This window comes from Drosophila tropicalis, unplaced genomic scaffold (assembly GCF_018151085.1).
Source record: "Drosophila tropicalis isolate 14030-0801.00 unplaced genomic scaffold, ASM1815108v1 contig_463, whole genome shotgun sequence".
Lineage (NCBI taxonomy): Eukaryota > Metazoa > Arthropoda > Insecta > Diptera > Drosophilidae > Drosophila > Drosophila tropicalis.
In genome coordinates, this window is record NW_027172929.1 from 29,413 (window position 1) to 54,925 (window position 25,513).

Here is a 25,513-nt window from a genome sequence, read left to right on the forward strand (position 1 = left end):
CCAAGATTTATCGTGCGTCCATTACAAGCGGAAATTAAGCGCGGCAGGTCGCCAAGGCGAAGGCAATGGCAAGGCGAAAGCGTGCGTGAAAGCGTTTTCCCGGCTAGCCATAAAGTAGCAGCAACAGCAAAGAGAGGAGGGAGAGACGCGAAAGGAAAATGTGAAAAAAGGGAAAACTCAAATTCCAACAGGCCAAAGCAAAGCTATTGTTTTTTCCTACTTCTTTTCCTTTTTTTTTTTTTTTTTTTTGTTGTGTATTGTGATGTTTCAGGGGATGCCAAACGAAACGAAACGAAACGAAAATTCCAGTCACGTGTCATGCAACGACAACTTGGGATTTGTTAAGTGGCGAGTCGTCGTCGTCGTCGTTCTCGTCATCATCATCGGGGACCTCCAGCAGCAACAACTAACTACTGCTACATACATATATTTATCTATATGTATGTATGTATGTATATATAGAACCTATATAGTAAAGGTATAGCCATATTCATTTTTTCACAATTGCCAACTTCCTTGTCTTTTTGCTGTTCGATTGCTTTTACCTTGTGGTTGCCATCAGTCAGCCATGAGTTGATTCGATTTACCCTACCAACCCGGTCCCTACCCACCTACCATCCCACTTTTTGGCCCTGCTTCTGTCTCAAAGTGATGTACCTTTTGCTTTTAGTGATTGAAATCGCACATTTTAAGTGAAAAAAAAAAATGGAAGTGGAGGTAAAGGTGGAGGCAAACACATTCAAGTGCACTCAATCATTCGTCACTTTGGTATTGGTGGTTGGGTGGGTGGATGGATGGATGGATGAAGCTGTGGCTATCGGGACGGGTTGGATCCGTGTGCTTCTTCGTTTGTACGTTCGTCCTTCATCCTGTCAATTGTGTAAATGTTTTTCTTAGTTCCCACATTTCACGTTTGTGTTTATATAAAAGATTATGTCCAACAAAAAGAGAGAAATGGAGTCGAATGCTTTGTAAACCATACGATGATAAGTGTCCCCTCTCCTCACAGCTTTCTCTTTACCACCGCCCTTTCAATGCGAAATCAATACCAAGAGAAAAATTTAAAGCCCATTGGCACATCAAGTAAGTAAAAACTTTTCTAATTTAAGCATTATGAAAATTATCTAAGCTGGTGACCCCAAAAAAAGAAAATATATAAAATAAAAATCATTCCGACTATAACGAACTTTATATACCCTTAAAAAAACAGCATACATGAACGCTTCTGCTTCTTCATATTTTTAGTAGTTCGGGTCTAAAGGCAAAACTTCTTAACCTATCGTTGGTTTGGCTTTAATATATTATAGCGTTACGATTACGACCAACTCCAAAATATTAACATTCAATGGTAGCCCAAGTTCCAGGCATTGTTGGATATTCGATTTACCCAAACAACTTTTCATGCTGATCGAGAATTTATATCTAAAGCAATTTCTCTTTTGCATTACAAACATCTGACCTATTTGATTATATTTTTTGCAAGGGTATCACAATGAAGAGAACAAAAAATAAAGGCGAAAAAGAAGAAAACGGCCAACAAAACGTGTAAAGTGTAACGTGAAAACTTTTCCATTAAGAAAATTAACTGGGATTAAGTGTTTCCCAGCTTTTTTTTTTCTTCTTTTGGTCGATGAGGAGGGGGAGGAATGGGACAACTTCAAATAATGCTACCATTTTCAGGGTCTTTTAAACATTTGTCACACAACACACACATACACAACAAACGTTCTGTGTTGTCCTTCCCTAGAGGAAGTGCTGTCACACACACACACAAACGCTCATACGTATGAAATTGGTAAAAAAAAAAAAAAAGGCGCATTGGGGGGCAAAGAGAGACCCGTAATGTGAAGGAAGATTTTGGGCCCTTATTTGTTGCCTTTTTGCTTCGTCGTCGTCCTCTTCCTCGTCATCGTCGACTTCGTCGTCGATACTAATCTAATTTTATTGATATTGACACAATTTCTGCAGATTTCCGCATAAACATAAAAACACAGGCGGATAGACGACTTCAAGTGGCTGGAGCATCGACAACAACAACAACAAAAACAGCAAACAGAAAGAAGTCTGAGTCACGCAAACAAATGAAATCTAATAAAAATGGACGAACAGCTAACCGAAAAATAAGAAGAAAAAAATGAAGCAAGTAAGTCGACTCGTCGACTTGGGTATACCATACACCTGGTGAAACAAATATTTCAAATTTCGAAGACCAAATGTATGTCTATTAAATTGTTTTTACATGTCTTATACTATGTGCTATCTCGCTCACTCTACAAACACACGAGCACTCTAGCGCCGCTACTAGCCAACGTCCGATTCTGGCCTTGTGGACCGCGTAGTAAAATACGTTCATACGCATATTTTACATGTTTCTAGTCCGATTTCAATAAAATTTGATAGTTTGGTAGATAAGATTAATTGTTAATTAATTGTGCCGAATTTGAATGCGATAGTCAAAAAACTACAGGAGGAAATCGGTTTTTTCTTAATTATGGAGGCGGAAGTGGGCGTGGCAAAATGTGAAAATATCTAAATTCTCTGCGCATACTATGCCAGTATACATACTAAATTTGGTGACTTTAGCTTTGTTAGTTTTTGATAAAATCAGTTTTGTTTAATTTACGGGGGCGGAAGTGGGCGTGGCAAAATGTTTAAATAGCCAATATCTGCGCGTCTATTAAGCTAGTCTACATACTAAATTTGATGTCGGTAGCTATCATAGTTTTTAAGGAAATCACTTTTATGTAAATTCCGGGGGCGGAAGAGGGCGTGGCAAAAAGTTTAAACAATTAGTTTCTGCGCGCTAACTAACCGAGCATATAAACCAAATTTGATGTCTCTAGCTATTATACTTTTTAAGAAAAACAGTTTTGTGTGATTCCTGGGGGCGTAAGGGGGCGTGGCAAAAAGTTTGAACAGTTAATTTCTGCGCACTAACTAATCGGGTATACAAACTAAATTTGATGTCTCTAGCTGTCATACTTTTTAAGAAAAACAGTTTTATGTGATTCCTGGGGGCGTAAGGGGGCGTGGCCGAAATTCCAATTAATGCTGAACATGTGCATACTACACGAGTATACATACCAAATTTGGTGGCTCTAGCTCTTATAGTCTCCGAGATCTGCGTGTTCATACAGACGGACGGACGGACGGACGGACGGACGGACGGACGGACGGACGGACGGACGGACGGACGGACAGACGGACATGGCTAGATCGACTCGGCTGTTGATCCTGATCAAGAATATATATACTTTATAGGGTCGGAGAAGCTTCCTTCTGCCTGTTACATACATTTTGGCGACTTTAATATACCATTTCACCCTATGGGTGTATGGTATAAAAATTGCTCAACATTGTGGAAAAGTTCAAAGGAAAAAAGTAAAATTCCCAAATAGGGATACTTGACTTTTAGATAGGAAATTGAGGAAATATGCTGATACTTTCTTATGACAAACTATAAAAATAGACAAATTATTGAATTTCTCCTTCTGTAAGTGAAATGAATCTGGTAGGCTTCTAATTTTCAGAGATTCAAGGAATTTCTTCGCATCTGGTTGTAGCAGATATATACTTGTCATGGTTAAATTAGTGGTACGATACTTAATTTTAGACCCAAACGAGGGCTGGCTAATAAGCTTATGACTAGTTTTATTGGTGGACACATAATCTAAAGAACAATCAAAGGCTAAGGAGTTGACAGCAATCACCTCATTATTCGTAGGCATTCTTTAATTTATCCCATTTAGTGCTTGGAAACACAAAAGAAGAGACTAAAATCGTACAATGAAATCATTCGACAAACAAATATATAAATAGAGTTATCTCTATCTCTATTGGTTGAGAAAATTTTTAAACTTATTGTTCATTTCAGAAAAAACAGACACAAACAGCGCACGATCAATCAATTTCCAATTCTATAGTTGATAGTAGCGCCCACTTTTTTTATATTTAGGATAAGATTGCTTCTAATATATAATTAAGTGCTACGTGTGGCAAATATATGTATATTGAATCAATGATACTTGAAACTATTCTACAACTAAATTGATGGAATAGCCAAAATGATTGTGATTTAGATGACACATTTCTCTTCTATCTCTAAATAGTTGGGAAATGAAGATAGTAGTGAATACGAATCTTATTTAATTGGAACTTCTTGCTGGGTTTGAGTCCCTTCTGCAAGCCATATAAATACAAAATGGGTAGACATTAAAAAGTCTTTAATTATAACTATTTGTGCTGTAATTAAGTAAATAGAATTTATTAGATCGGCTAAGTCGACCATGTCCATCATGAGTATTGTCTAGACCTCGACGCAACAAGTTCGATGAATAACGGCGAGAGGGGGAGACGGGGGGGAAAAAAATATGCCATTATAAATTAAATAAACCGAAGCTGGCAAGTTGATAAAAGGCAGTCAATAAACAATGACTGGCAAAAGACCTCGAGAGACTAAGACCGAGACCGACCACGAGTTGCAATTGAAGGCCTGGGCAGGCAATTAAAACCAAAGGCAAGTAAACGCCAAAGGAAAATGCAATATATAGAAGAGATGGAGTCGGAGATGGTGATGATGACTAAAGAGATGCTGGATGTTGGATAGGTGGGGACCGGGTGGGGGACGGGTGCCTAAGCTACATAATCGCCAAAACGTGCGGCAATTACATCAACTTGTGGAAATTGAATGCCAAACTCAAGCTCAACCCAACTCATTTGCAATGGTTTTCTATGGGAAATTCAATTAACAGACCAACCAACCGACCCCGAGACCGACTCCAAACCCACCCAGACACGTGCCCCCCTAAAAATGTCGACGGTGGTGTATGTATGTGTGCGGGAAAGACTATAAAAACAACAACAACAAAACAACCGTCGACTGTCGACATAGTAGTAGTACTCCAACCATTGAAGGGTCCACTCAGACAACAAAAACACACACACACACACACATACTAGATGAGAAATTACAAGTCACTGTTATTGCAATGGGTTTGGGTTTTACTAATCCTACCATCACTAAACCAAGCGGGATACAACGATCATGAGCAGCAGAATCATCAGCTGGAGGAGGAGGAGAAGGAACTTCAGTTGCAACACAACTACGAGCAGTGGCGACTCCAATGCGAGAAATATGACACAATGGAAACGGGCATTACGACACGCATTGCCGGCGGCAATTTGGCTGAAGCCGAAATGTTTCCTTATCAAGTGAGTCTACTCATAGAATCAGCGGGTACAAAAGGTGAACTTCTACAATGTGGTGGTTCATTGATAGCCCAAGATGTTGTTCTAACAGCCGCTCACTGTCTATGGAATGCCAAAAGGGTTCGAGTGTTCATGGGATCTCTAAGATTTGCTGATCCCACAGATGCCACAGAGACATTTCTAATATCGCAAGAAGACTTTACAATCTATCCTGGTTACTTGGGTTTCGGTGGTTACAATGATTTGGCTGTAATTCATTTACCCAAGAAAGCTAAGCTCTCTAATAGGGTGCAGACCATCGCCTTGCTGGACAATGACTACATGCAAGATCAATTATTTTTGGTCAATCAAGCGGTCAGTGTTTCAGGTTGGGGCAGTTTAAGTGACGGAGCAAACTCCACACACTTCCATCAACGAAACCGTTTACTTTATTATGCAGATGTCAGGGTTATGGAGCAGGAAAAATGTGAATGCTATTATCTACCGGGATTAGTGAGTCGCAGCAGACATCTTTGCACAGATGGCAGCAATGCTAAAGGAGCATGTCAAGGTGATTCAGGTGGTCCTCTGGTATTACAGTGGCAGAATATAAACTATTTAATAGGCATCATATCATTTGGCAATGCCGATGGCTGTGAAGTGGGCTCGCCGACGGTCTATACTAGGGTTAGTACCTTTTCAAATTGGTTACAACACTTTATACAGAAATAAATGTATTAAGCAAAGTGAAATTGTTTTGCTTTATGACTCCTAATCGTATGCCTTTAAATTTCATTCATTTCAAATTGGCCATTAACCGCAGTTTTGTGGTCACTTAAACCACTTGAGTTACTCCCGTCGAACGAATGACCGCAACGCGTCATCAAAATCACGCGGTGAACGTTGATAACAGCAACAACAATTACAAAAAACAATACAACAACAAAACGTGCTCTGTCTCTTTGTTATTTTCATAATTTTATCTTTGATTGATTAAGAAGCTCTGATTTCATTTTCAATTGCAACACGACTGGACAAAATAAGCCAAATTAAGACCAATAAGATTGTGCAAGATGTCAAATCATGCCTACACTGAGACAAAAATTGTCACTTAAAAGGAAGGAAATTGTCTAGAGTCGAATCGAAAGGGAATAGGACTACTTTATCCCAAAAACTGAAGACTTTAGAAATCTGACTTTGGGCTTAACTCAATGGATAGGCCATTAGTTTTCATAACTTTCTCGTACAGCTTGGATTGCTGATCATCAAATCATTTGTATTTATTTGATTGCTGATCTGCATATTTAAAAATCTTTTGACTCAAATTTCAAAACTTTTCAAGAATATTTAATTATTTCAGACTAGTTTTGAGTGCAATGGACATTCGCTTTTCAGCTATAGTCACTTGTTTATTTCAAGATATACATTGCTCAATGGTTCTTAAATTTAGTCATGATTCAAATTAGAGAGACAAACTAGAATAAGAGCAACTTATTGATTCAATTTAAATACTTAAAGATGCTTTGTGATGGGACCAACTACAACTACATGTAATCGTAAATACAATTCATATAGGATAAACTAAAAGTTTGTAGTAAATTACATAAATTTCGTCATCGAAAGTTTAGTTTTTTAACCAAAGACATTCTCTCTATTATATTATTTAGACCTTTCTTGACCTTAACAATTTTGAAACGGAACTAAAAGCTTCACAACGCAAACTTCTTGCACTTGAGATAAGATAATTAATAGATTCCAGGTAAACGAGAGACAACAAGGAAACATGTTGAAGAAGAAGCCAATGTAATGCCACTTCAGACACTCCAAAGTAAGCGATTTTGATTTCGCGCACTAATCGAATTAATTACTTAATTCCCCTGGGTAAGAACAACAAAACCTTACATAGGAAAAAAAACACACTAGCTGAATCAAAAATAATGTTTGATAATTGATAAGAGGGGTTACTAGATTATTTCTTTTGGTTTTTTTTTTTTGTTGGTCTAAAAGTAATTTCGCAGACCGCATGCCTATTTGGAGGAGGAATAGGAACATAATCATATCTGCAAGGCAAATCAGATAAGACAATCAAGGCGCGTTGCAAATGATGTTTTGTTCTATTGAATATGACGTGAGCTAAAGGCAGTTCAACTATCTAATCATTCTAGATGGATGAAAGAAAGAGCCAATATTTTTTAGTATAAAAGAGCCCTTGGGTGCAACAGAAGGCCAGTTGAGTTCCTTTGACGGAAGAACAAGCAACATATTCAGCAAAATGAAATTCCTGATCATTCTGGCTTTGGCTGTGGCCGCTTCGGCTTTCCCCGAACCACAGTTGGTGCACCGCAGCCGTGTTATGCCTGTCCAACAGGATAGCATTGAGGGTCGCATCACTGGAGGAAGTGCTGCCGCTGTCGGTCAGTTCCCCTACCAGGTCGGTCTATCCCTGAAATTGAGCGCTCTGTCCTCTGCCTGGTGCGGTGGTTCCCTCATCGGTAACACCTGGGTATTGACTGCTGCTCACTGTACCGATGGGTAAGTGACATTAAGAAATCCCTGAAATGGATAAACATATATATATAACTGATCTCTCTCTCTCTCTCACACACTTTTATTCTTTATGTATAGTGTTCAGTCCGTGACTGTGTACTTGGGTGCTACCGTTCGTACCTCCCCCGAGGTTACCGCCACCGTTTCTAGCTCTGACATCATCATCCACTCCGGCTGGAACAGCGCCAACCTGCGCAACGACATCTCCCTGATTAAGATCCCATCCGTCACCTACACCACCAAGATCCAGGCTGTCAAGATCCCAGCTATTGCCAGCTCTTACTCCACCTATGCCGGTCAAACCGCCATTGCCTCCGGATGGGGCCGTCCCAGCGATTCTGCCTCCAGCGTGTCCAGCGTCTTGAACTACGTCGATCTTGATGTTATTACCAACACCGTCTGCGCCTCTACCTACGGTTCCAGCATTGTTGTTGCGTCCAACATCTGCGTTGCCACCCCCAACGGCAAGTCCACCTGCAACGGTGACTCCGGCGGCCCATTGGTCTTGGCTTCCAACTCTCTCCAAATCGGTTTGACCTCTTTCGGTGCTTCTGCTGGTTGCGAGAAGGGCTACCCAGCTGCTTTCACTCGTGTCACCAGCTACTTGGACTGGATCAAGAGCAACACCGGCATCTCCTACTAAGTAAAGAGAATGACCCGGAATTTCGCATAAATAAAAAAAATCTTTAAAAAAAAAAAAAACGCAAAGACTTTTTCTTCTTTACACACACACACAAACACCCAACCCAAAAACAACAATAACAACGAAAAAAAAGTTTCAAATTGTCATTAAACGACAATTGCAGAGAGGAAAAGCAATAGGTCCTACAGGGTGTTGGTGGCGGAGGAAGGAATGAGGGAGAGACATTCGGCAGGCTGTCACACGCTTTGCACATAAGTTTTCATTAAAATTCATTAAATTTGCCAAGCAACACAATAAAAAAAATAAAAAGAAACCCAGCAACAAAAAAACTTGGCAGAAAATAAAAAGAAAGTCATCGCCATTTTCCTACCCTCCAAGTGAAAGTTGAGAGTTGGCGAAATAAAGCTTGATGGCAAGAGGGGCGGGTGTAGGCCTCGCTGTGTGGTACAAAGCGACAATATGTCAACATTTAAATTATTACAACGAATTTAAATAATGGCAAAAGTTTTTCCTTTTCATTTGCATTTTCATTGTTTTTTTTTACTTTTCTCCTCTCCTGTGAATGCAGAGGAGAAAAAATTGGTACAGTAGCCACCGAAATTCAGTTTTTTGTTAACATGAGAAGAATATAATGACAATCGCACACACGAGAAATAAAGTTACTCGAAATGGCTTTAGCATTTGCATTAATTCTCACAACGCCTTTTCCCGGGAAGACAATATGAAAATTGTTTTAAAGTTCTTAGGATTGCTTTTCCTTTTTTTCGCTTCATCAAGCTGTAATTCCCAAGTAGTTTTGGTAATAAAGTAATGCTAGAGTAATGTTTCAATTCAAATAGATCCCAAAAATACATATGAGATTTGTTATAGAGCTTAGCTTTGAGTTTATTTTTTCAGTCGACCATGGCTACTTTGCAATGATTTTATCTGTAATTCATTCAGAAGGCAAAAGAATCCTTCTTTTGACCATTGTTTATCCTTCATTTAACCTGAATAGCCTCAATCAATCACAAAGTGTAGAAGATTTACTCATTCAAAACTCAAAATGAAAAACTCTTGCATTCAGAGACGTTCACACGTCTATAATCACACTATAATCTGGTTTAAAATAGTTGTCAAACTATTCCAATGTCAAAATTTACATGCTACTTTATAATTATACATTGAAGAGAAAACACACATAATTGAGAATTGTAGGAATATTTTGCACTAAAAATTTCTGCATAAATTACTCTAACAAAAACCATAATATAAACTCTACTTGAACCGCATTTATATTTCAACATATATCATATAGTGTTTGCGTGTAAGAGAGTGAGAGAAACGCAGACTCAAACAAACTCACACACAGACACCATATGAATATGTAAAAAGAACAATGAAGAGGCCGTCAATGTGTGGGCAAGGGGAGGCAGGTGGTGGACTTGGCCTGAACCACCAACGACCAGGCAGGCAGGCTTGTGAAGCATATGGGGACTTTTGTGGTTTTTGAATAAAAAGCATTTACTCAAAACGGCCAAAAGCGAAAAGAAAAAACCAAAGTCAGTCAGTGAAAACAGCAGCTGAGCTTTGAAAGTGGACTCGGTCACTCACACACACTGACACACTATCTCTAGGTAGTCCTTCTAGTGTATCTAGGGGTCGGGTCCAACCAGCAGTAGCAGCGGCAGCAGCCATGCTGATAAATGTTTGCATTGCGGAAATTTATGACAGCACAAAAAAAGTTTTACTCGTATTTTGTGGTTTAGATATGACAAAAATATCATATACATAACCAGAAAAAGTTACATTGTGCAGACTGGATGAACGACTCTAACCGGACTATGTACAAACACACTCACACTTACACTCACAATAGTCCTTTGCCTTTCTTGTCCTCGGTTTTTTTAGGTTGCTGTTGTTTTTTGCTAAGCAAAGTTAGTTAAAATGTCAACTGAACCCACACACACACACACTCGGAGTGTTTATTGCAAAAGTTTTGACTTCTTTATTTTTAAGCTCAATTTGTTTTTTTGTTTTTTTTTTTTTTTTTTTGAATTTTTCGTTTATTTAAAATCCACTTTTGCCACAGTTGCAGTTTCTGATTGAATGCTCAAAAAGTTCGTTTGCTCTTCTTTGGCCACAAACTTTGCTCTCTTGATTTTGGCAATAAGTTTTGTGTGTTGCTACAGTTTCTGCTGCGGTTAGCCCCAAAGTGACTGTCAAATGGGTCAGTGTGTGTTCAAAATATTTGCTCGACTTTGGGAAAGAGTTCAAATTCAAGTTTGGTATTTGTGTCTGTTCAATTAATTTATTATCCTTTGGCACCTTGTTGTTGGCCAATGACCCAATTCAATTCCATATATAGCCAAATCGACATCGACTTTATTCCTCTAGCAGTATTCAGTAGCAATTAAATATTTAGTTCAAATGCTTTGCCAGCTAATAAAACCAAATTTTACTTGCTACGACTCGTCTAAAGCAAAATCAATTAACGAAGAGCCAGCTCATCAATTATGTGTGTATGTCTGTGTATGTCAGAGTGTGTGTGTGTCTGTCTGTCTGTGTGTGAGTATGAATGGAACTTTTTGATCCTGGCAATCCTGGCTAATATATGCCAGCCAATTGAAAGCAATCAAGTTAATTAACGAATTTTTGGTGGCAGAGCGAGAGAGAGAGAGAGAGAGAGCGAGAGTGTGGGCAAAGAGTCAGAGTCCTTTCTTCTCTTTCCCTCTTTCTACTTTTGTTTCAGTCTCAATGATTTAGCTACATAATTAATTAACCAAGTCAAAGTCAAAAAACGCAGACAACAGCAGCAACAACAAACGAAATTTTGCCAATGCCAGCATTAATTTCAATAACTGAACAGTGGGCTTCATCATACAGAAATGGAGGGGATTAATTAAAAGAGGAACTAAAAGCTGACCGTTAAATATATCCTTGATAAATTATGAAGTTAAAGACTTAAGAACACTTGAATATAAGATTTATATATATGTTCAATGAAAATAAATGCAATAAGTGGAACAATTTCTGTTTTAATTGATTTTGTGGGAATCCTTGGCTTTATTTGCTTGAATAAAGCTGAAAGTATCCAACAGGATGCAAATATACTTATAAAGAGATGCAGGCAATATACGCCCTATATAATTAGCATTCGCGGATCTATTACATGAACAACCCCATTGGCATTTTCACCACAATATTGGAAGTCTCATTGAAATTGCTTAAACCACCAAATATGTTGTTTGATGGCTAGAGTATTCCCCTATTCTAACCCTATTGAAATCGCTATCTATGCTTTTATGTAGACCGCATAGACCGCAAAGTCACTCGCTTGATTGCCTTCAATAATTATAATGATGATGATGATGATAATTATTGAACGGGGATAAGGAGACGGAGGCGGCGGGCAGAATGGAATGGGCGAATGACCAGCACTTTGCAATTTGACTTGCATATACTTATCATTAGCTGGTTAAAGGCAATGATAAATTAACCAACTATTTGGTGCTTATGTGACTACTTGAAATGACTAGACAGAACCCCAATAATAGAGAGAGAGAGATAGATACAAGTGGACCCCAATTGAGAAGTTATCGTGTGTGAGTTTGTGGTGATAGCCCTGACTTTCTTCTTTCTTTTTTTTTTTTTTGCCTTCTCGGCTTGGGTTGACTTTTTGTTTTTCGTTGTGACACTTTGACTGATGTACGGCTAATTAAGTATCTTCATCTGTCCCCTCTAGTATCCACTAACCACTCAACGGTCCTGTCACTTGCTTCGTCACAGCTGACAGGCCAAACAGAGAAAGTGTTTCTAACAAAAACTCATGACAAACACCAAGTGAGAGAAAAAGGAGAGTGTAAGGGCGTATGGAAGGGAGGGTAGAGAGTATCGCACACTTAATTCATTTAACTCAAACATTTTCATTTATTTATCGCATTAGTACTTCCTTTTGCCAGAGTTTGGTTGATTTGGGTTTTGGTTTCCTCGTGTGTGTGTGTGTGAATTTTTTTGTTACTTATTTTTTTCTGTTTTTTTTTTTTTGGAGTTGGGTGGCTAATGACTTCCTGCTTTTGCCAACGCGCTCAACTTCCGGCGCACATCCATACACACAAAAACACATATGAGCAGGATGACTGACACTCGCCCACATGTGGCAAAGGGCCCGAACTCATTCGTTTTGCTCCTCCACTCACAGTCAGTCACTCAGTTCAGCTAACTCGGCATTGAATGTTTTTGGCATGTTGCCCGTCTCGACACCATTATTTCTGGTAACAAGATAATTGTATAATGAAATCCAAACAACACTTTGGCTTGACTTGTCTGCAGGCATCAACTGCTACTTCAGCTCCTGCTCTTGCTTCAGTTCCTCCACACTTGAGCTCAGCCACAATGACTTGACGGCAAAAGTTGTGCTGCGTTTTGCCAAGACAAAGACTTTTGGTGTGCCATGGTTTTTTTTTTTTTTTGTTTTCATTCTGAACCCTCTGCCTCTCTCTCTATCTCCCTCGCTCTCTTTCTATCTACTTTTGCCTTATTGAGTGGTAATACTTTTTGGAGTTGTATGCCCTATAAAATGGGCTAAGATGCAGACTGTATTGTATGAAAGAGGCAGGGGGTTAGGAAAAATATCAATAGAAACTTCTGCATGAAATTTGTTCTTCAATTTTAATTCAGAGATTATTTTATTTTTTTTTTTTTTTAGGATTACGCAACACTGAGCTGCGTATTCAAAACGACATGTTTTTGGAATGTTCTGCTCTATATTCTTTACAAGAAATAAAAGTAATAAATAATTCTAAAGGCAAATTGTAATTCGAAAGGACATAACCTAAGTCTGGTTAAACTTTTGCAAGATTTCGTTGACGAAAAACTTTCAAATTCCTTTTGGCTTAATTTTTGATTTCTTTTTTCCATTTTTCTTTTCGGATTTGTTGGTTTTATTTGTGTCGTTTTGTCGTTTTTCACATCAAATCGTTATGCATTTTTCAATGAAACTTTGTATACCCTAGCCTTTAAGGAATTCGTCTAAAGATATGTATCTTTGAAATTAGCAAATGACAAATAAAATATTCTTCATTTAGAACTCTTGAGATAGTTTCCCCGATCTGACAGACCAAACTGTCATACTGATCGGACATATATATGCACGCTAAACATATATGTACTTAGAACACCAACTGAGAAAAATCAAAGTGACACTTTATACTTTCGTAGAGTATATGGAAATGTCTTGTCATGGTCTTGTGCCTTTTGTATTTATTGTGTTTTCATGTTTTTTCATTGTGTTTTCCCTGTTTTTCCTTTTGTTGAACTGGCAAGTGACAATTGATTGACAGGGGAAAAAGTTAATGGCTTAAGTGTACAGAGGCACAGAGACAAAGGAAACGAAGTAAATACAAAATAAGTACATATATACATATATAATGAATGATAAATAAGCTGTATATACTTATTTACATATGTATGTTGTACATTTATAGAGATAAATGTAAGTGTATGGACTACTGGAGACTGGTAATTGAAACATTTTCACAAAAGTTACCAAAGTAACCTGCGAGATACAGACAGCAAGACAGAGTGGGCTGAATGAGGACTTATCAAGTAGAAAGCACTGGGACATGGACTTCCAATTATTTCGCATATATGCAAAGCCTCTTTTCACTCATCCTTTCAGGCACTTCAACGATACATTTACCTAGCCATCACTCAAAAAACAAAAATAATAATAATAATACTTTGCTGACTCCATCTCTCTCTCTCTTGCGCTTTCTCTCTGTCTACATCTATCTCTTTTTTCCTTTTCTGTTTTCTATATTTTTCTGGCAGGCCACAAAAAATAAAGACATAAAGCAAACAAATATCGAGGCAGGATGCTGCTTTTGCTCCTCCAGCCTCAGCGCCTGCTTCTGACTGATGTTGACTGGCAGCCAGAGTAGCTTTTAGTGCGTTCAAGCAGAAAAATATATAGAAAACAATAAACCGAAATTACAACAAAAAACCAGCATATGATAAGAGACAACAAACAACCAACCGAAACAAAAACGAAACAGAAGCAAAACGAGAGAGAGATAGAGATGTTTATAAGCCGTAAAGTATTCTCTTGCCAGTTTTTTTTTTTTTTTGTTGAATAGTTTCCTATATACATATATATTCATATTCATATTCGTACTGTATGTATGTATGTATGATTTAGCAAAAATGTTTATTAATGAAGTTGCTAACAAAAGGAATTCGCTTCGCATTGAAATGTATTCACTCAATACTCATACTAATACACGAGTACACTCAATGTACAGTCAGTGTTTGCATTCATTCAGCAAACAAATAAGAGAAATGTGCAGACATGGCTAAAACTCTTTGCCAGATTGATTTCTGGCCAAAAAAAAACACCCACACAAAAATTAAGAAACTTTGCAATTTTTGTATGCCTTTTTTGTTGTATTTAAAGCAGAATCAAAAAGAGGATACATTTTGTACGGGAATATGTAAACTTATCAGAGATAAACAAGAGCAAAACATCCAAATTCTTGACTATTATTTGATATTTTAATAAAATACAACATTCAATTATTTAACTAATTACCAAAAAGAGCATTTAATAGAGAAAAACAACTAATAAACGTCCTGAAGCGTACCGAAAAAGTATTATTTGACAAAGGAAATGAATGTTGTAAATTTTGATCAAAAGTATATGTGGGAAATTCCTGGTTTTCCAATCTCGTGTCAGCTAGTAACCAAGGTATACGCCAAACAAAAACGATGAAAAAATGAAATCAAAAGGTATAAAGGAAATAGCCGGCAATCCGGCAAATCCGCAAGTCGCGTCAAGCCATTGATATGCCATTTTGCTAGCGCCAATAAGCAAGACAAGTACCTCCTAGACCGGGAGACACGTATTTTGTCTTTTACTCCAAAATCCCTCAATTTCGTCTCGGTTCAGCAAAGTAGAAGAAGATGAGGACGAAAAAAGAAGAGATGAAGACGACTTGGAGAAGGGGGGGTAAAAGAAAAAAAAAAAAAAGAAAACAGGAATCCAATTGTCGTCGAGAGCCTTGGCATTGGCACACAATAAAAAAGCAAAAAATGGCAACTGCCGAAAAGGATTTGTTTGCTTGAAAGGAATTTATATTTATATTTATATACGACAAGGTCTAGCTCCAGCTTCAGTTTCTTTGCCAGGCTCGTGGTTCCTGCTGATGGTGCTGCTCCTGCTACTTCTTACTTTTCATATGCAAAGACTTCCCATGCTCCTTCTGCTTGTGGCTCGGCTTATTGATAGAAAATCATAAAAAGCAATGACGAAAATAAAGAAGAGAAAAGAAAGGGCAACGAATTTTTTGCCTTTCCTCAAATATTTGCCGATATATAATAACATAGTTTGATCCTTCGGGGGCATCAAATTTAATGTGTGTTTGTGTCTGGGATTTATGTCAAAATATTGCCAGTTAGTCGTCAGTTATTGCTTTTTCTTTGCCCTATCCTTTTACTCTCCTCTCTCTCTTTCTCTCATGTTTAGAGTAATGAAAATTGCACTCAGGTATTACGCCCTCGACTTTATAGACAGCTGTATGTTGCCCTAATCAAAGTTTTTCAATACAAAACGCGCATTAAAAACGAGTTGTTGAAAAACTGCAGCAGCATAAAACTTTGACCAAGTACCAAACGCAGCAGCAACTTCGTTACGAAAACTATAAGAAAAAGTAGTAGAAGTAGAACATACACTGGCAAAAACACAAACTTATCAATACATTGTTTATTCAAAAGAGTTTTAAAATTTAGAAATCTCGTATGTCTTCATGTTGAAAGTCTTTCCCATTTGTCCTAGTTTAGGTTTTAATCGAAAAGAAAAGTCATAGATTGATTGATATATGTGCATATGCATGGCAAATCTATTTCTTTCAGTGATTTGGAACGTACATATGTTTGAATGTGTGTTGAGTAAATCATGTGCGACAACAAATTGCTGCTAGGGAAAAGTTTTTAAAAATGCATTTGCGCCATTTACGATGTCTGGAAAAAGGAACGAACACCACCATCACCATCATCACGAGATGAAGATGAAAAAGTAGAAGAAGCACAACCAGAAGTAGTTGTAGTTGGAGTTGTAAATGTAGACGAAGTTGTTGCGGAGTTGCCAAGTTGAGGGAAACGGCACAACAAAAAAGACAGAAAGAAAGAAAGAAAAAAAAACGCATTACTTATACGCAATGTGAGACAACATCTTTCAACGAAATGATTAATGAGGCGGCTGCTGGTGACAAGAGGCATTTGTGAATTATAGTTGAAAGGGAAATATACATATATACAGAGAAAGGGAGAGAGAGAGAGGGAAGGCACAGCATAGGAAGAAAGCACTCTGGCTTCCAATGATGATAAGTCGTCATCAAATGCAGGAAATGCTATGACAGGTTTTCGGTTGGTCGTTTGGTCGGTCACTTAGACAATCAGACTGAGGGACAGACAGACAGCTGGCCAAGACAGTTGTCATTAATTTTGGGTGCAAACAAGAGAGAAGTAAAAGCAGGCGGGCGTTTGGAAGGATAGCGTAGAAGATCTTGACCACAAGGCACAAAGCATTGGCCATGAAGCGACATTTTCATGACAATTTAACAGAAATTGAGGCAAAGCAAAAAAAAAAAAACCGGAAAGAAGAAAAAAAAAAACGATGAACAACAACTAAGCAGTTCAAGATGTGGATGCCTTAGAGGAACTCCTTGTAGTAGTCCTTCGTTTATCATTTGTTGTTCACTTGTCGAAATTTTATTGCTAGCAATCTTGTTTGTCCGTTGTCAAAGGAGAAAATGCGCGCTTGCTCTCTTGGGGTGGAATGCCTGGGCTATATATCACCAAAGGATATGTATGTGTGTGTGTGTGTAAGTGCCTCTGTGTGTGGACATTGTTACTGCAAGCAGGATATCAGGATATAAGTCCAATAAGCATTTCTCTCCCTCACTCCGTCCATCCGCCCGTCTGTCTGTCTGTCCATGTATGCACACACTTTAAACTTTCGCCGGGTTAAATTGATGACGGACTTTAAGTTTCAATAAGAGCAAAATATGTGTATGCATCAAGGAAATTAGTTGCCTTTGTTCCCAAGCAAAAAAAGGAGGGTAAGAAGTATCATGGATAATCAGAAAAAGAGAATTTGAACTGAAAAAGGTCTTCAAGTGGGTAAAACTTAACGAAAAAGTAAAAGACAAGGAAACCAGCATATAAATTTTGACTTGAGCCTAAACAGTCGAAAGTGGAATCTCTTCGCGACTTTTTCTTTTAAGACCTCTACTCTTCCTTAGACTAGTAATAACTTGGCTTAATACATAATATCGATTAAACTAGAGTATCTTAAAGTCGTAGTCTTGCCAAGCTAACGGGTTGTTTCTTACCCGTTTGCTGGAAAAGACACAATGGCATGTGAATTAAGAGAGGAATGAAGTAGAGGTCTGCACAGGATGTTCAACATTTATGACCCAGACACGCATCCTTTTCGAACTACATGTGTCAGCAGGCAATGAATTGTTTTTATGTGCTAATGTCCGGTTTTGACCTTCTCTCCCCAATGAGCGAGCATGCCAGATAGTGAGAAGAGGAGAGAGTGCTCTTAAGATTTTGTCTGATGGTTTGCATGCTTAGCACGTAAACCGATTTGATTTCAATTTTCCAGATTCAAACTGCTTTTGCTACTGCTCTTGTTGCTGCCAATAAAATGACTTGGCAACTTTCTATACTCGTCCGGGGGCCTTAATCAACATTTAAGCCTAATCTTTTTAGCTCTATTTCTCTCTCTCTGCCTCTCCCAGTTTCTCTGGGTATTTCAAACACTTATAAATATTTTGAAGATTTCATCTTTGATTTGATATGAACTGTTTTATTCGTTGGCAATTAACCGAATTATAGCGGTTTTTTTTGCGGGTTTACCAGATTGTTTGACACATTTGAGTTGTTATTAAATGGAATATATATGATATTGATCATATCATTTGAAGTTCTATTTAAATCTATAAATATATGACACTCTAAAGGTCGAAATGATTGATTATGTCATTTACAAACATCGACGTCGATTTCAGTTAAGAAAGGGGGCTAAAGATTAGGCAAAGTTATTCCATTTTGCCTTTTGCAAACGGTTTCGATTTCTCTATTGTTTCATTATTTTGCTTTAACCAAAGATGTCTGCACTTATCGATCGTATTATTTAATAATTGAAACAAACTAAAATGTTTGTACGACTTAATTTGCCATAAATTGTTTGTATTGCGAAACTAAATTTTAGGCACTTAATTAAATAAATTTATTGAAAATTACTTACACGTATGCAACAACGAAATTTTTAGTTGCTGAAAATTAAAATTTTGTATAGACCAAAATTAAATGAATAACAATTCTTATCAGAAACACACACACACACACACACAAAGGATATTAGAGATATGTCATTTGTTTAGATGACTTTGCGTAAAATTTCAATTATTATCTATTATTCATTGCGGCTACCTAGAAAGGTAGTTAAGTCCAATTTCTCATATCTCAAATAATTTGGCAAATACTTTGAACCCCACTGGATAATACAGTAAGCCCCCGTTTAAGGGCATTAATTTTACATGAACGACTGCCACTGCTTTTAGTGGTATGATATACATCATCTAAATATAATGTAAGAGGGTGCCCGGATTGCCGTCATATATATGCATGTATTAGAAATCATCATTTCCATTGGTTGCAATCTGAGAAAGATTTCAAGTGGTGACCGTCTGCCTGCTTGAAGAATGATCAAGTGGCTTTAATTGAACGAACGCCTCAGCGTCAAGTCTAATCAGCAATCACGACCAAAATAGTAAATAATAATACCCACAAAACACTCGGATGGAGGTGATAAGACTAGGAAGATACGACAAACAACGCGCATGTATGAGAACTTAACCGGAATGATTTTGCAAAAATATATCGAAAATACCGAAAATAAAATGCAAGAGAAACCATTAAAGACACTTGAGAAGCGCTTAAGTCATAGGTTTTTGGTGCCCGATAAGACTTCTGAGAGATAATGAACATGAAAGAAACAAAAAGTTGGCCTAAAGAGGCTCGATCTGGAATTCCTTGAAATTATTGTTTTCCGTGATAAGATTCGCTTATAAATTGTGTCGCATTTTATGGTGGAGTATCATTCGTTTTGTTGCGATCAACATGAAAGTGTTTGTAGTTCTTGCTTTGGCTTTGGCCTCCGTCTCAGCTGGTTTGCTGCCCCAGGGTGCCCCTGTGCATCCCAAGGATCTGTCCGTTGCCGTTGCTCCCATCCAGGGACGCATCACCAATGGCCTGACTGCCTCAGAGGGTCAGTTCCCCTACCAGGTGGGACTTAGCTTCAGCAGCACCAGCGGTAGCTGGTGGTGCGGTGGTTCCATCATTGGCAACGAGTACGTTCTAACTGCTGCTCACTGCACCAGCGGTGCTTCCGGTGTGACCATCTACTACGGCGCCACCGTCCGCACCAGCGCCAAGTTGACCCAGACTGTGTCCAGCTCCGGCTTCATCCAGCACGCCAGCTACAACTCCATTGTGTTGAGCAACGATATCTCCCTGATCAAGACTCCATCGGTCACTTTCACCTCCTACATCCAGAAGGTTGAGTTGCCCGCCATTGAGAGCACCTACTCCACCTATGCCGGACAGAAGGCCATCGCTTCCGGTTGGGGCAAGGTTTCCGACTCCGCCTCCTCCGTTGCCTCCACTCTGCAATACGAGACCTTTGAAGTTGTCTCTGTCGCCACTTGCCAAGCCACCTATGGCTCTCTGATTGCCACCAGCAAGGTCATCTGCGTTGCTACCCCCAACAAGACCTCCACCTGCAACGGTGATTCCGGCGGCCCATTGGTCCTTGCCAGCAACAACAAATTGATTGGTGTCACCTCTTTCGTGTCCAGCGCCGGTTGCGAATCTGGTGCCCCAGCTGGTTTCACCCGTACCACCAGCTTCTTGGACTGGATCAAGGCTAACTCCGGTATTGCTTACTAGATATCAACGAATATTTGACGAAATATAATAAAAATCTTCAACTATTATTTTGCACTGACCACACGCACTTGATTTTCTTGGGCTCATTGAAGACTTAAAAAAAAAATTAATTTGAATGGGGTTGATACAATATAACAAATTTTACTTTATGTAGTGAACTTTGTGGAATTATTTATAATTCTGGGAACAAAGTTTAAAGAAAGAACTTTCACAGAGTTATCGACTTTGACTTTGACTGGACCAAAGCGTCTACTGATGTGAACTTGTTGCACATTTTTGGTATTGCTGCAAAGTAATAGCCCACGACATAAAGCAGATTTTATAATATCCCCCAAGAAAATTAATAAAACTAAACCTAGGACTCTTATGTGTGTAAAACAAAATGTTACCGATTCCTTTTAAATAACCCAAATCATTGTCATTAAAGCAACATAAAAACCGATATGAATGTCAAACGTATCCTTTCTGGTGCATGGTACTGCAAATTCATCGAAATCATATTCCGAATTAAAACCTAATCATATTTATCGACAACTAAACTACAGAAAACCTAATAGAAGTCGCTAAAAATCTTAATTTAGCCAATTTTACTTAGCCTTTAAAATACAAGTTTAATACACAAATAATATAATTTCAACTAAATAAGCAAAAACTAAATGAATTGAACTGAAAATAGTACTTATAAAGGTTAAGTAAGGTTCAGCAGCTGAACCAGTTGAAAGTCTAGTTAAACGAGCAAAATAGTATGCATGAAATCAGCTTCCCATCAGACTAAAAAACATTAAGGAGTTAGCCTCAACTTAAAAAACTTTAACATACAACAATTGATAAATACAAAAATATAAATATAATATAAAATATATATATATATAAAATGCTTCTATTTTATCAAACAGCTCGATTGTGGATGTCCCTTATCTAAATGTTAGAACGCCATAAATAAATCAATAAAAAAAGTCCTTAGAAGCTATGACTATGGCAGTTTTTTCTGTCATACAATTTTTCATAGCATACTTTTGAGCTATCTAATAAAAATGGTGTGGGAAAATCAGAAAGGCAATAGCAATAAATTTAATGGAAATGCCAAACTACAATAGCCAGTCATAAATATAAAAATCTTATTTTAAAACACTTCAAAGAAACGCTTCGTAATTTGAAATTTTGAAAAAGTTAATCTTAGGAAATAATGGGAACCCATAATATCAGTGTCTGGAACTGATAAGAGCACTATATTTTCTATATTTCTAATTAATAGTGTGTCGATTCCCTTATGCTATGACCAAAACATTGCACCTTGTGATTGCCAGTGCATGTACATATTCGAGTGTGAAAATGTCTCTCCTGATAAGTTGAAAGATTTATTATGGAAATAAAAGAACGAGATGACGCGCCTATAAGCCTACCTGAAGTTCATATGCCGATAACATACGTAAGTTGAAAACAATTGGCAAGATTGGTATAAATAGGCACAACAGCTGAAGCAGAGAATCATACAATCCAATCAACATGAAAGTGTTCGTAGTTCTCGCTCTGTGTGCTATTGCATCGGCATCTGCTGGCGTTTTGCCAAAGACGACCCCCATCCATCCCAAGGATAGGCCCGCTAATGTCGGCTCCATTGAAGGACGCATCACCAATGGCCAGGCCGCCTCCGATGGTCAATTCCCCTACCAGGTCGCCCTAAGCTTCAGCAGCAGCAGCGGTGGCTGGTTCTGCGGCGGTTCAGTCATATCTACCGAATGGGTTCTAACTGCTGCTCACTGCACTAGTGGTGCTTCTAGTGTTACCATTTCTTATGGTGCCACCGTTCGTGCCCAACCCAAATTGACCCAGACTGTGTCCAGCGCTAACTTTGAACAGCATGCAAGCTACAACTCTCTGCTCCTCCGCAACGACATTGCTTTGATCAAGACTCCCGCAATCACCTATACCACACACATCAACAAGATTGCCCTGCCTGCTGTTTCCAACAGCTACTCCACCTATGCTGGTAAGAGTGCTATTGCTTCTGGTTATGGTCTGGAATCGGACAGTTCCAGCTCGGTCGCCTCCATTTTGAACTGGGTTACCCTTCAAATCACTACTAAGGACGTGTGCGCCAATGCCTATGGCACTCTGATTGCCACTGACAACATCGTCTGTGTTGCTACCACCAACTCCCAATCTACCTGCAGCGGTGACTCTGGTGGCCCATTGGTCCTGAGCGACGAAGATATCATTGTTGGTCTCACCTCATTCGGATCTTCGGCTGGTTGCGAAAAGAACTACCCAGTTGGTTTCACTCGTATCACCAGCTACGTGGATTGGATCGTAGAGAAAACTGGTATTAAAGCCTAAGTTAAAATGTCTTAGCGATTTTTTCACAAATTTTCCAAATATAATGAATTAGCATTGAAAAAAAAAAACTTCAAATCGTTTTTTATTCCTTTTCCTAAATAGAGTTTTAGCTGGGAATAACTTAGGGATTATGGTAGGTAGCGAATGACAAAGAAAAGTCTGTTCCAACAAGCAAATAGAGAAACTAAGATAAAAATAAGATATATTTATAGATTTCTAAATTATAATGTAATTTTCCTGGGTACTTACCTAATTCCATATTCAAAAATTGTATGGTTATTATTATTCGCACTCTTTTTTTACCATTTTTCTTCATGATTCAAATACCCAAGTTTTTATCAAGAAATCAATAGAAGATCTGAAAATAAAAATGCCGGTATACGAAAATTATATCAATACTTTTCTTATCCACAAAGCACAAAAGAAAATAAAAGGAATTGCAAAATTGCACACGCACAGACATACACATGTGTACACTTATAAACCTTATCTTTACTGTCTCCGCTTGTTCTATTGTATAGTCTACACGCAGGCGCCGAGTCAACTGCGCCATTTGCTTCAACGCCATTAACTTTATTTACGTACTGTAATTATGTATACATATACCCACATACACATATAGAAATATACATATGTACTGATACCTTGGCAATACTTTTTTCTTAAATAAAATCAAATCTTATGCACTTTTCATGAAATTCAATTTTGTTTTCAATATTCCGCAATTTCCACACACACACACACACACACACGCATGAACAAATGGACACATTTTGCTAAATATTTTGGCACATAACGGGATCAAGGGGTTCCATATTTTTTTTTTCATTGCTTACCTTTTTCATGTTTTGCTCTCTTTTGAAAACACGAACTATGCCCACAAAATATATTTCAGGTCGGCACAATGAACACAGTTTATGCAATTAATCTCACACGATCAATTTGAGCTTAAATTTTCCTTCCCGCTTATTTACGTTTACAACAAGTAGTTATCGGAAGACGATAACATACATGGAGAGCATCAGGTCGATAACTTAAGTGCTTAACAGCACGCTGTTAGCACACTGTTATCCCACTGTAAGCACGCTGTTAACACACTGTTAGCGCGCAATTCCTACATGTTATCTACATCGCTTGAGAAACGTTGGTCACACCAACAGCAGAGAGTTGCCAGAATTTTCTAAAATGTGTTCTGGCTGATTCTGGCAACACCGTCAACCATCTTTCTTTTTTTGGGCAGTCCCGCAAGTGACAAGGTGGGCAAATAATTTCTGCAAAAATAATATACAATTTACTTCATTAAATTAATAAAAATACATTCAAAGAATCTGAACAAGTGTGTTAAATATGTGAAACATTGAATATCAACAACAATGCGATGAAAAATAAGCAAATATTGTGTTCTAAATACCCCACGTGTTTTTTTTTTTTGTATGCGTCCACAAATACTGTGTGGAGTGTGGGAGTGAGATAGAAACTGTATAGACTAATTTTGCGCCTTCTCTTGCTTGCACATTACAGAATCTGTTCAACATGCAGCTCTTTTTCCGTGGCTTAGAACAAATTGAAGTTCTGGAGGTGTCTCAGGATGCTACCATTGCTGATGTTAAGGTGAGTCAAATGACAAAAAAAAAAAAAATACAAAACTTTCAACCTAACCTCACTAATCTGTCGCTTTGACATCCAGAATCAATTGGCCCAAGTGCATGGCTTCAATACCGAGGAGATCGCCCTAAACTGCGAGGGAATGACTCTGGTCAACGATTACCCCGTGACTGGCCTTAACTCCTTCGAGTTGGACATCACCATTCCCATGTTGGGTGGTAAGGTGCACGGTTCTCTGGCTCGTGCCGGTAAAGTTAAGGGCCAAACACCCAAGGTGGAAAAGCAGGAGAAGAAAAAGAAGAAGACCGGCCGCGCCAAGCGCAGGATCCAATACAACCGTCGCTTCGTCAACATTGTCCAAGGCTTTGGTCGTCGTCGTGGCCCCAACGCTAACTCTACGTAGAGACCATTACCACCACCAGCAACAACAACACAAAATTTGTATCTGTTGAGGATGAGAATAGATAAACAACAACAAACACAAATCAATGCTTAACTTTTTTTTTGTTTTTCTTTTTAAAATTGGGAAAGTTAAGTGAAAAGTTAAGTTGTTGTAACCAACACTACAACAAAATGATTAAATAAACATCTTATGTATTTTATACATTTCAAACTGTAATACTTTCGCCATGTAATATCTTTTTATCGTGTGTGTGTGTGTGCTGAAACGAATCTGTGCAGTGAAAAGTTTAAACTAGCAAAGTCATCAAATCACCTCACCTACTACGAATTTTATAGGGAAAATGTTGCGTCTATTTAAAGTTTATGAGTTTGAGATGTTGTGTTTTAAGCTATAAACTTATCTGAATATGGCATTGTTATTGCTATAATTAAAACTTTCTTTCTCGACATCCATTATCAATCAGATTCCGTTTCAAAATCCTTAAAAGCACAATCAATTTCGTTCACTTATTTAACTCGTTCGCATTGTCTGCAATTTAGAAATCAATGGAAACAACTACAAAAATTTTTGCATAGAATTTGATAACTACATATATATTCTAATGGATTTTTGATTAGAGCATTGTTCTAGTCATTCAGTTTCTTTACAATCATTGAAATCTATTCAGACACTGGGCCAACTTTGACGTTTGTCTAAAATTATTGTAAGTGAACTTGATATTATTTTCTTTAATTGAATTCAATCCATTCGTATTTTGCTTACTTAGATTGCAAATTAGAATGGCTGGAATGTGGATT

The 25,513-nt window shown here is 38.1% G+C and overlaps 5 protein-coding genes and 1 long non-coding RNA gene across 6 annotated transcripts in view; 5 read left to right on the forward strand and 1 right to left on the reverse strand.

Moving 5' to 3' along the window:
- LOC137574577 (uncharacterized) overlaps positions 1-23,935 on the reverse strand; it is a 39,144-nt gene extending 15,209 nt beyond the window's left edge. Inside the window, exons 1-2 of the long non-coding RNA XR_011032017.1 lie at positions 23,545-23,935; positions 22,958-23,066 (exon numbers count right to left, since the gene is read on the reverse strand). This is a non-coding gene — a long non-coding RNA (uncharacterized lncRNA). The remainder of the gene's footprint in view (positions 1-22,957; positions 23,067-23,544) is intronic.
- LOC137574475 (brachyurin) lies at positions 4,670-5,919 on the forward strand. Its single transcript, XM_068286799.1, has one exon. It carries the CDS (start codon positions 4,960-4,962, stop codon positions 5,917-5,919), a length of 960 nt encoding a protein of 319 aa, XP_068142900.1. The 5' UTR covers positions 4,670-4,959.
- Jon65Aiv (Jonah 65Aiv) lies at positions 7,419-8,422 on the forward strand. Its single transcript, XM_068286972.1, has 2 exons — positions 7,419-7,719; positions 7,813-8,422. Exons 1-2 carry the CDS (start codon positions 7,460-7,462, stop codon positions 8,375-8,377), a joined length of 825 nt encoding a protein of 274 aa, XP_068143073.1. The 5' UTR covers positions 7,419-7,459; the 3' UTR covers positions 8,378-8,422.
- LOC137574556 (serine protease 1-like) lies at positions 19,526-20,432 on the forward strand. Its single transcript, XM_068286911.1, has one exon. It carries the CDS (start codon positions 19,544-19,546, stop codon positions 20,369-20,371), a length of 828 nt encoding a protein of 275 aa, XP_068143012.1. The 5' UTR covers positions 19,526-19,543; the 3' UTR covers positions 20,372-20,432.
- On the forward strand, positions 21,856-22,746 carry LOC137574449 (serine protease 1-like). Its single transcript, XM_068286770.1, has one exon. The coding sequence runs from the start codon at positions 21,878-21,880 to the stop codon at positions 22,706-22,708; it is 831 nt and encodes a 276-aa protein (XP_068142871.1). The 5' UTR covers positions 21,856-21,877; the 3' UTR covers positions 22,709-22,746.
- On the forward strand, positions 23,897-24,932 carry RpS30 (ribosomal protein S30). The gene is made up of 3 exons (XM_068286937.1): positions 23,897-23,964; positions 24,230-24,319; positions 24,396-24,932. The coding sequence occupies exons 2-3, from the start codon at positions 24,242-24,244 to the stop codon at positions 24,714-24,716; spliced, it is 399 nt and encodes a 132-aa protein (XP_068143038.1). The 5' UTR covers positions 23,897-23,964; positions 24,230-24,241; the 3' UTR covers positions 24,717-24,932.
- The last annotated feature ends 581 nt before the right edge of the window (positions 24,933-25,513 follow it).

Coding starts and splice junctions, on each gene's coding strand:
- LOC137574475 (XM_068286799.1), top strand. CDS start 4,960: ATGAGAAATTACAAGTCACTGTTATTGCAATGGGTTTGGGTTTTACTA.
- Jon65Aiv (XM_068286972.1), top strand. CDS start 7,460: ATGAAATTCCTGATCATTCTGGCTTTGGCTGTGGCCGCTTCGGCTTTC. Junction 7,720..7,812: donor GCTGCTCACTGTACCGATGG/GTAAGTGACATT, acceptor CTTTATGTATAG/TGTTCAGTCCGTGACTGTGT.
- LOC137574556 (XM_068286911.1), top strand. CDS start 19,544: ATGAAAGTGTTTGTAGTTCTTGCTTTGGCTTTGGCCTCCGTCTCAGCT.
- LOC137574449 (XM_068286770.1), top strand. CDS start 21,878: ATGAAAGTGTTCGTAGTTCTCGCTCTGTGTGCTATTGCATCGGCATCT.
- RpS30 (XM_068286937.1), top strand. CDS start 24,242: ATGCAGCTCTTTTTCCGTGGCTTAGAACAAATTGAAGTTCTGGAGGTG. Junction 24,320..24,395: donor CTACCATTGCTGATGTTAAG/GTGAGTCAAATG, acceptor TTTGACATCCAG/AATCAATTGGCCCAAGTGCA.